Source organism: Pseudorasbora parva, chromosome 11 (assembly GCF_024679245.1).
Source record: "Pseudorasbora parva isolate DD20220531a chromosome 11, ASM2467924v1, whole genome shotgun sequence".
Classification (NCBI taxonomy): Eukaryota; Metazoa; Chordata; class Actinopteri; order Cypriniformes; family Gobionidae; genus Pseudorasbora; species Pseudorasbora parva.
The window spans coordinates 44,395,722-44,406,583 of NC_090182.1; the positions used below are offsets into that span (position 1 = coordinate 44,395,722).

The window sequence follows — 10,862 nt, forward strand, 5'->3', positions numbered from 1 at the left end:
TGTTGACGGAAGGCTTGTTATATAATAATACAACCACTTCAGGCTTTTTAGAGATGCATCGGCGCTTTGCAGACCAATCGCCGCATGACATCAAAGTACAGCGAGCGCAAACGACTCATGCTTTTTAATCGCTCACGCGGTATTTTGATATCATACGCGGACCGGTCTGCGCAGCGCCAACGCATCTCTGCCTCGCTAGCGTTGCTGAGAAAGATGAGACGTATACAGTGACGTAAGACCTGGCTCTGTGGTGGCTCTCTAGCCTGTGGAAAGCCAAACCGGTTCTTAAAGGCTCACCAACTTAGAACTGAATCGCACTGGCTCTGAACTAGCACCCGGTTCTTTCTGGTGGAAAAGGGGTAGATGAGGGAGAGAGCGAGTGAGGTCTGCAGTCTTGGCCATTAGCTGATTTATTTGTTTTTGTGTAAGTAATACGTTGTCAATACTTAAATAGACATCCTATGCAAGTTGTTATGTCTCTTTGTATTAATTTGTCCTGTTATTGACGTAATGCGCATCATTGGCAAAATGCGCAACCAGATGTTTGAATGGTTGGAAAATTCGTGTTTGTTTTTAGGTAATATTCGAACGTCATCTTTGAGCAATTTCGACAGCCCTAATGATCATACATAATGCATTAGAAGGAAATGCATTCAAACCAACCTGCATTCGATTGGCCATTGACAGTGGCCGTTTGGCTGAGAGGCGGAGCTCCGTAGCCTGGGTAAGCTGGTGGGGGTGTGGGCCCGTTCCCTTGAGAATACTGTTGCAAAGAACTCTGGGTAGGTGGCGGTGGCATTACTGTAGAAACGGGTGGCTGCCCAGATCCACTTTGAGAGGATCTCAGTGTGCCGTACTGACTGCTCCCAGGGGCTGATGGGTAAGAAACGATGGGGTACAGCGGGGCGCCGAGGTTGTTACCGCTGGAAGCTGCCACCAAGCTGGGCTGCGGCTGCTGAGGTTGAGTTTGGGGTTGAGTTTGACCCTGTGAAGGGTGACTATACGCCTGTCCGTAATATCCAGCTGGCATAGTGTAGGGTGCAGTCTGCTGGACATTTGAGGTGGCGTACTGATGGGCAGGTGGCTGCGTTCCCGGTGGTGCTGCGTACAGCGACGGCCCTGAGCTGTTCTGATAGTAGTTCCCACTATAGTCTGTGCCCGAAACTGGGATTTTACCAGCGGGAGGAGCGCTGTGTCCCGCCATGGTGGGGTAACCAGCGGGCGGAGCAGAACTATAGTAGCTGGATGCGGGATACATGGCAGGGTATGACTGTCCCGGACCTGTGAAAAACAACAAAATCAAATTGATTTGTGAGATTGGCATGCAAATTATGTGCAAATGTGTCACAAGTGCAGGCCTGTTATTAGACGAATCACAAGTTTTACAAATTGACCTATGAAAAACAACAGCAGTTTAAACTCGCATCAATCTTCATTTCCCTTACAAATAAGTCCAGTGATGTAATAGCACAATACTGAATAACTACTATATTCATGTATCAGTCATTATATTTACACACTGTATAATTATTATTATTATTATTAACTAAAAAATTTTTTTTTCTTCATTACTTAAAATAATTGTCAACTGATTTAAAATACTAAAAATGTGTGTGTGTAATATATATATATATATATATATATATATATATATATATATATATATATATATATATATATATATATATATATATATATTTAGTGTGTGCAGTAAAATAACAAAACCTAAAATAAGTGGTTGAATTAAATATACATTAGATGTGATGATGCAATTAATTGATTTGTCAGCACTAATATTTAATATATTAAAATATCTAAACACACCACAACATTACTAAAACTTTTAACTAAAATGAAAACAGAAAATATAAAAATACAACTATTCAAAATAATAAAAACTACATCTGAATGTACTAAAATAACACTGCATGGTAATCCATGGTATTTAAAAATATCATGATATCTTCAGAAGACTCTTTACACAGATTTCTCTCTGACTAAATGACAATTCGACAACATTTTCCTGACACCTTATGTTAAAAAACTACCTTACAAGACACACAATAGAAAATACAAAACAAATTGCTATTACTTCATTTTATGCAGTTTAACGGTAAGAACAGAGATTATATTCGCATGATGTGAAATAGAAATGAGCTCACATTCGTGTGTGTGTGTGTGTGTGTGTGTGTGTGTGTGTGTGTGTGTGTGTGTAAAAAAACAACAAAAAAAACAAGCCACTGGCTAATTACTGTAAGACAGAAGACATTAAACTGTTAGTTGGTCGGGAATATTTAATCAATGTTAATCACATTTGTATTATGCGCAATTATGTGAGCTCAATTATGTGGCACAAATATGAGACATCTGATCAAGACAATGGCATATTTCAGTTCCTAAATCATTTCGACCAGATGAGAAAATCTTAAAAGATTAATAGAGAGAAATTAGAAAAATAACATCCGCTACCTGAACTAAACTAGCCGCTAACGGGCTAATGACGGGAGATGACAACCTACTGATTGAAATTAATAATCATTAAAACATAGCGAAAGCTGCTACGTTATATGATTTTAATGTCAGGTAAAGAAATAACGTTACTGTTGCTGTTGTTATTATTATAATACTGTGATCTGTAGCGGTCGATGTCTCCTCCTCAAAGGCGCAGATGACAGGTGCCTTAGCTTGGCCTCGGGCCTTTAGCTGGCTAACTTATCTTAGCTTTTTAAAGCGGATTTGAATGTGAATTTAGCATTTTAGCAAGTTAGATTAGCCTTTAGCGTCTTAGCCTAACCCTTAGCTAGTCATTAGCTTCTGTGTGTGAAATTCGCGTTAGCTTTAGCATGTTAGCTCAGGTGGTTTCGCTTTAATCCCGTACCGTTCTGACAGGGCGCCGCTGCCGCCGCTCCGCCTCCGTTTTGTGTTGAAGTCATGCCGTGATTATTCACGGACGAGTTTGGATTCGTGTATCCCTGTGTGGACATCTCTATCCGAGCGGTTACGGATCCCCGATAGAAAAAAAATAAACGCCGCTATCACCAGTTGTGGGTCTCCATCGACCTGCCCTGCTGAGCGAGCGGAGGGTCTGTCGGACTAACGGTGATGATCACGGGCCGCTGAATCCAGAGATCAACAGCGGCAGCGACGACAGCTCTTCAAAATAAAAGTCTGAAATAAAGGAGATTCTTCTTCATAATAATAACAATTATAATACATACATAAATAAACAAATAAACCAAGAGAACAATAATAGAAAAAAACAACCCTCCTCAAAAAAGCAACAACGCTTAGGTAGGTGCTGCGTGTCAAAGTAACATCCACATGGATGGAGGACCCAAGGTTTCCCAGCAGAACATTGCCCAAAGCATCACACTGCCTCCGCGGGCTTGCCTTCTTCCCATAGTGCATCCTGGGGCCATGTGTTCCCCAGGTAAGCAACACATGCACCCGGCCATCCACATGATGTAAAAGAAAACGTGATCCATCAGACCAGGCCACGTTATGATGCTCAGCATGGGCACCCTGACTGGTCTATGCAGCCCCATACAAAACAAACTGAGATGCACTGTGTATTCTGAAACCTTTATATCAGAACCAGCATTAACTTCTTGAGCAATTTGAGCTCCAGTAGCTCGTCTGTTTGATCGGACTACATTGGCCAGCCTTCACTCCCGCCCATGACCCTGTGGCCGGTTCGCCACTGTTCCTTCCTTGGAGCACTTTTGATAGATACTGACCACTGCAGACCGGGAACAGCCCACAAGAGCTGCAGTTTTGGAGATACTCTGACCCAGTCGTCTAGCCATCTCAATTTGAAAATTTGCGTATTTAGTCCTACAGCGTTTTAATGACAAAATCCTGAAACATGTCTTGAAATACAGCATCTGAACAATGTCGTATAAGCAAAATAACTGACTCTGATCCTCTTTCTGAGTCTTTCTACTCACATGTAAATAGTGAATCCGTCACGGTGTGAGCTCAACTTTCTTTTAAAGGGAAATAGAGATGAGACTCGGATTGGTTTATTGCACATTATGCCCAAAACACCCACATGACTCATTAAGAGACGAGGGACAACACTTCTAGACCACGCGCCTGTCACAGAATTGTTTTTGCTGTTAAACTAGCAAAAGTGGATTTGCGAAGTGCAAGTGCACCATGAGCTTCAGACCATGTCCTCAGATCGTTAAAATAGGGACCTAACGCATTGAGCTGTAATTATTAGTTTTCTGTCTATAAATGATCCAAGTTGCTCACCTGTCTAAACATATGCTAAAGCATATTTGGTGTTTTCGATGGTTTCTACAAAATAAAACCTGAAATCGAGGGTAACGCTCCGTGTCCTGCATGGTTAAAATTGCAAATTTCTCTGCATTTGAACATTCTTGGAAACATCTGGATTAATGTAAGCATACAAGTCAACAATACACATAACACTGTTTTAGAGGGTTTTGTATATTTTAATCCCAACATTGTACATATTGTACCTTTAATTACATTTCATTGGGTTTTGTGAAAAATATATAAATAACTGCACCACCTAATTTATTCCCTTATGTGTCTAATTCAAGTCATATAGTCATGGGCATCCAGATCAATGCAACAAGGTTTAGTCTGAAACTTGTGCCGTTCATTGGTCTTCTTTACATTTTACCAGGTGTTTTTTTCATGTAGCAATAAATAAAAATTAGAATAGGGCTGCACAACTGATCGATTTGGTAATTGTGATTACAATTACGGATGCCACAATTATGTAATCATTCAAAGGCGCAATTACAAAAATAAGAAAAGGTCCACTTACTATAATCTGTGCTTAAGATGTGTTATTATTTTTATCTTAAGGGTTTTTCTCCAGTGTTTAAATTTTAGTTTTAGCATAACATTATAATAGAAGAAACCAAACCGAAATATATAGTTGACATCTGAGACTTAATGCTAGTTACAGAAACAAACTGTTTATTTTGATATAACAATATGGCATGCAGTCATTTCAAACAATGGCATAAAGCTATTTGATACACCATACATACAATGTAAATTGTGATAAATCATAATTAATAATCGCAATTACAATTTCAAGGGAATAATCGAAAATTATGATTTGTCATAATTATGATGCAGCCTTACGTCTGAGTAATATACCACTCCCCTTTGTCATGAAAACAGCCCTCTCTGTCTGCTGGAGGCAAATATGTCCCTGGCACTCTTATATAACAGCAATAAACTGAGATTAGTAGGTAGAAAAAGGAAGAAGTGATTGACAAAGTTGGATGGAAAATAACTGGTAATAATGTGTTATGCACTTGATTCAGCATTGCTCAATGAAGCCACTGCATCAGACAGCAATTTTCTTTCCATGTTACCACAGAGACACTTTACTCACTTTACAGTATACGCAACAACAGCACTGCGAAAACAACCACTTCTTCAATTTGGGTCAATTTTATAAATAGGCCCTGGCATGTATGAATAAACAACAAGCTCAGTCAAGCAAATTCAATTAAAATAGCTTTATTGAAAACCTGTCAATAGTTAAAAACATTATCAATAATGTTCATCCATTAGGCTGTACATACTCTCTAAGTAAAAGTAGCTGTACAACAGATACTTTAAAACCCTGTCTAGCTTAATGAAGCGCCAGGCCTCCTAAGATCCATTAGTATTGTTAAAGTCGGCGTGAAATGATAATCATGTTACTTCCATAATGTGATGTAAATGAGTGAAAAGGGATATTTAATGATTTGAAAAAAGAAAGAAATGAACAGCAGGAATAATTTTGCCCATCAGGAATATAAGATGTGAATGCATTCACTTTAAAGGAGCTTTTTGGAAAGTGAAGCAGTATTTAATAATAAAATAATTGACATTATGCATTCATGAACTGGACACAATAAAACTGCCAGTGCGAATTATGGAAGTAAAGAGGGATGATTTAGATTCCATGTTGACTTTAAATATTCTAAACAATCACAATCACACAATCAAAATCATTCAGTAGTGAACGTTGAACACCAAGATGCACAATGACTATAGGTCAAGTTTGGAAAAAAATGAAGATTTCTGTTTTGTCATTGAAAGAGGTCTTATGCTCACCAAGGCAAGGCAACATTTATTTGATGAAAAAGACAGAAATAAGAGTAACATTGTGAAATATTACACACTTTATAAGAACTGATGTCTATTTTTCTGTGACCAAAGCTGCATTTTCAGCATCATTCCTCTAGTCTTCAGTGTTACATGATCCTTCAGAAATCATTCTATGATGATCTGATGCTCAACAAACATTTCTGGTTATTATTATTTATGTTGAAAACAGTTGTGATTAGTGAAGGATCATGTGACACTGAAGACTGGAGTAATGATGATAAATCCAGCTGATCACAGGAATAAATTACACTTTACTATATAGTCACATAGGAAAGATTTATTTTAGATCGTAATAATATTTCAGAATATTACTGTTTTTAATACATTTTGATCAAATAAATGCAGCCTTGGTACAATTCAGAAATATTTCATAATAATTCCAAACTTTTGACTAGCAGTGCACTTGTACAGAACTCAGTCTCTTCGAAGCTTGTTTCATTCGCCCTGTGTTTTTCATATGTTTGCTGGTCACAGTGCTCCATCATTGGTGTATGAAGGGTTGCCGAGGCCCTCCGCTTCTCCCATCCTCCCCTTTCGACACGTCCTTCGTCTCCATAGTACAACAACGAGCACCGAAAGCAGCAGCAGGAACGCGGCACACCCAGTGATGATCCCTGCGCTCAGAGCGGCCTGGTCTGGTTGCGGTGGCTCGTATCGGGCACAGGACTTTTCGCTGAGCCCTGCTTCATTCCCAGCCGCCACACACACCGTCTCCCCAATTTTCAGCCCCGGTATGACACCATTCCTCTGATGTTCCCTAAAAATCTTCAGCTCTTTTCCTTCATTCAGAGTGACGTTGTAATAGGTGACAGAGGAGAGAGGCGCGCACCAATGCACAACCGCTTCCCCGGAGCCGTCCAGCTTCACCTCGCGGAGCTCCGGGGTCTTCGGTCTCTCCTCCGGACCCGTCAACCCAGGACACAGACAGCCCGTCTGGGCCGAAATCTTGTTACAGGGGGTCGTTTGAACCACACAGGGGTCGTAATCACACAGTTGGGATATTGAGCCACGAGTGGTGGTGCTGACCCCGGGCGACTGGGGCGTGTGTGTTGTCTTTGAGCTTTCGTCGTCGTAGTCATCCTCCACTTCGATAAAGCGAATGCGTGTGAGCGGCGGCTGAAGCAATGACGGACTGACAGATGTGGGACGAACGGACTCCATCACGCAAAGGAGAAGGAGGAACGCGACCTGTGACCACAGCGACATCTTGAACCTGCAACAAATAAAGGTACAAAGTTTATTTTAGCAGCTCCATTCATTCATATCATTATTAAACAGGATGAACAGATGAAAGAATAATTGACTTTGTTCAGATCTTAGTACAAGTCTTGAGCTCCTGAATGATTATAATTATTGCATGTTATTGCAGTAAACAAAAATAAAAATACACACACACACATATATTTATAATTGTGCGTGTGAGATACACCGATCAGGCATAACATTGTGACCTAATATTGTGTTGGTCCTCCTTTTGCTGCTAAAACAGCCCTGACCCGTCGAGGCATGGACTCCACTAGACCCCTAAAGGTGTGCTGTGGTATCTGCCAATATGTTAGCAGCAGATCTTTTAAGTCCTGTAAGTTGTGAGGTGGCGCCTCCATGGATCAGACTTGTTTGTTCAGCACTTCCCACAGATGCTCGATTGGATTGAGATCTGGGGAATTTGGAGGCAGAGTAAACACCTCAAACTCATTGTTGTGCTCCTCAAACCATTCCTGAAGCATTTGTGCTTTGTGTCAGGAGCATTATCCTGCTGGAAGAGCCACAGCCACCAGAATACCGTTTCCATGAAAGGCTGAACATGGTCTGCAACAATGCTTAGGTAGGTGGTACGTGCATCCTGGGGCCATGTGCTCCTAAGGTAAGCAACACACGCACCCGGCCATCCATGTGATGTTAAAGAAAACGTGATTCTTCAGACCAGGCCACCTTCTTCCATTGCTCTGTGGTCCAGTTCTGATGCTCAGCATGGGCACCCTGACTGGTCCATGCAGCCCCACACACAACAAACTGAGATGCTCTGTGTATTCTGACACATCAATGTACATCAAGTTAAACTAAATGAAAATGAGAAATGTTGCTTTGGCATCAAGCTGAAATAAACTGTTTTATATTTTGTTTTAATATTTGTTTTATTTAAAGTAACACTATTTTTTAATGGTATTTTATAGTTTCAGTTAACTAATAGCCCTGTTGCGAACGTCATTTAATGTTCACTTTAACTGTTTCTACCCACTTTACAACAATCTCTCTGTCAGTACATGAACATACAGTCTGGATGTTCCTTCTGGACAGAATTTAATGGGTGTATTTTTAACACAGGACAAAACTGTGCTGCTCACACACATCGTAATGGAACGAACCGCCTGCCAGTTACTGTGGGAACCTGCTAAAGCCATTGAGGGGAAGAGAAACCCTGCTCCCTCAGATTGATGCCAGCTGGCTGAAAATTCACAATTCAAAAAGTTATTGCTGCTCCTTTACTAACTGACCAAACTATCAATTCTTACCTGGTGAATGACAAAACAGACGGAAAAACACAGACTAATACTGAAGGAGGGACCTAAGTTATTATGAACGACTTTAAAAACATGATTTCATCTTATCATCACCCTGACAATCACCCTGTTATGCATAAATAGTTAGATATGATTACAGTTATTACATATGCATTAAAGTTAACTGAAAGTAAAACTATAAAAAACACATTTGTGTTACTTGTAATAAACTGAATAGTTCTCTCCAAGTGATTAATCATGATTAATTGTATCTAACAAAAGTGTGTGCGTGTGTGTGTTTGTGCGTGCGTGCGTGCGTGCGTGTGTGTGTCAGACGAATGGCATGAGGAGTCGGGGGAAGTGTATACACACAGAAAAAAAAGGGTGTCAAAATTACCTTTAGGGGTACAACAGCTTGTCGCTGGGGCAGTACCCTTAAAAGGACATTTTTGTACCTTTTTTACTCCTAAAAGGTCCATATAATTACCTTTGAGTACAAATGCGTACCTTAAGGTACTACTTTGAACGTTTTCGTGGTAAAAATGGTACAAAGATGTCGTTTTAAGGGTACTGCCCCAGCGACAAGCTGTTGTACCCCTAAAGGTAATTTTGACACCCTTTTTTTTCTGTGTGTACAGACACACTATATGATATATTCGATTAATCATGATTAACTGAACATTAATGCAAACTGAAATAAAAGAGTTACTTTTCTCATCCATTTCTCATTAAAAGTTAGTAAAAAATACTGAAATAAAATAATTAAAAACGATGTAGTCATATAAAACAACAACAAAAAATTACAAAACTACTAAAAATGGAAATATCTATAGGCTATATAAAAAACCTCAGTCTATTTCCTCGATAGTATCTCGATGATACTAAAACACCATTGTTACTCAAAAAATGCAATTATTGTAATATTAAGAAATAATAACATGAAACAAAATAAAATAAATATTCTAAAACATCCTACACATTAATTTGAATATTTACTTAGAATTATGCTATTTATTTCAACATTTACAGAAGTCCCTGTTTGGGTGGAAACTGGTTCCCATGGTAAAAAAACACATTAGTCCAAGTTCCTCAGCGATCATCATGGCCACCTGTGGGCTCAGCGTCAGTAAAAACCACTGGCGTACCTGTTTGACGGCAGTCTGGATGGCTTCTGCTCACGTCTTGCATGAAATCTTCTCTCTAGTAGCCTTCTGGTCTATTTTCTCTCCGTCTAATACATTCTTCTCCCTCACCTTCCCTTTTTTTCTTTCTCCTGAAGTCCCTCCCTCTCAACACCCCCTCATTCGGCTGCTGCTCTCCCACCATCCTGTCTCCTTCTTTCTTCTGGCAACTTTCCATCTTGCTGCGTTCATTTTCTCTCCAGGACTTTTGTCACCCCTCAATACTATCCTCCCCCTCCCCACATCTCTCTCTCTCTCTCTCTCTCTCTCTGTTCCTTTCAAGTTTGTTTGCGAGTCCCGCTGAGTTTTGTGCTGCCCTGCATGTTAATTTCTCCAGCAGAAGCAACAGGAGACATGCTGGAACTCATCTGGTGGCCCCGTCCTGTGTGTGTATATGTGCAGGGGTGTGCATATTTTGCTTTTAAAGGAAGCTCAACCGGGTTTGGGTTTCATATGCACAACAGTACATTGTGACTGTGACTATATCTGAAAAGGGCAAATACACAGAAATTTTTTTTTACCTTTAGGGGTACAACATATGCTTGCCACTAGGACAGTGCTTTTTTTTTTTTTTTTACCTCAAAAAGCTTTATATGTAGGCCTATTTGTACTCTGAAGTACTAATATGCACCTTTTATGAGTAAAAAGGTACAAATATACGGGGACAGTGCAAATTAAAGTCTGTGACATACAAATTACAATGTAAGTTGCTTATAACCTCTGCAATGTAAAAAAAAATATTGTACTTATTTTCCTTTTTGAAGTGATTCCAATTATATTTCAAGCAATTGTGTCTCAGCTGAAGGAAATAATCCATTATTTAATTTCTTTAATATATCGGCCATCATTTCTTAGGCTGATAACGATAAAAAACTGAATATATATCGGCTGACACCTTTAGGTGTTCATCTCATTTTTTTGATAGATATAGGTATAGGATAGGCTATGAAATTATAATCCTCCGTGACCGTGACAATTATTGTGTGCTTGGGACATGGCTTATAACGGTGGGACTTTATTTTTTGTAATCAGT

The 10,862-nt window shown here is 39.7% G+C and overlaps 2 protein-coding genes across 3 annotated transcripts in view; both read right to left on the minus strand.

Moving 5' to 3' along the window:
- The window catches only part of sec24b (SEC24 homolog B, COPII coat complex component), a 46,769-nt gene extending 43,638 nt beyond the window's left edge, over positions 1–3,131 (minus strand). For both annotated transcript variants that reach the window (XM_067458076.1, XM_067458075.1), the window contains exons 1-2: positions 2,879–3,131; positions 664–1,281 (exon numbers count right to left, since the gene is read on the minus strand). In XM_067458076.1, the coding sequence (XP_067314177.1) occupies positions 664–1,281; positions 2,879–2,984 (724 nt within the window). In that variant the 5' untranslated portion in view covers positions 2,985–3,131. The remainder of the gene's footprint in view (positions 1–663; positions 1,282–2,878) is intronic.
- Positions 3,132–5,098: 1,967 nt separating this feature from the next.
- si:ch1073-303k11.2 (LRRN4 C-terminal-like protein) lies at positions 5,099–10,023 on the minus strand. The gene is made up of 2 exons (XM_067456688.1): positions 9,794–10,023; positions 5,099–7,360 (listed from the first exon to the last, which is right to left on the minus strand). The coding sequence occupies exon 2, from the start codon at positions 7,351–7,353 to the stop codon at positions 6,616–6,618; it is 738 nt and encodes a 245-aa protein (XP_067312789.1). The 5' UTR covers positions 7,354–7,360; positions 9,794–10,023; the 3' UTR covers positions 5,099–6,615.
- Between the last annotated feature and the right edge of the window lie 839 nt (positions 10,024–10,862).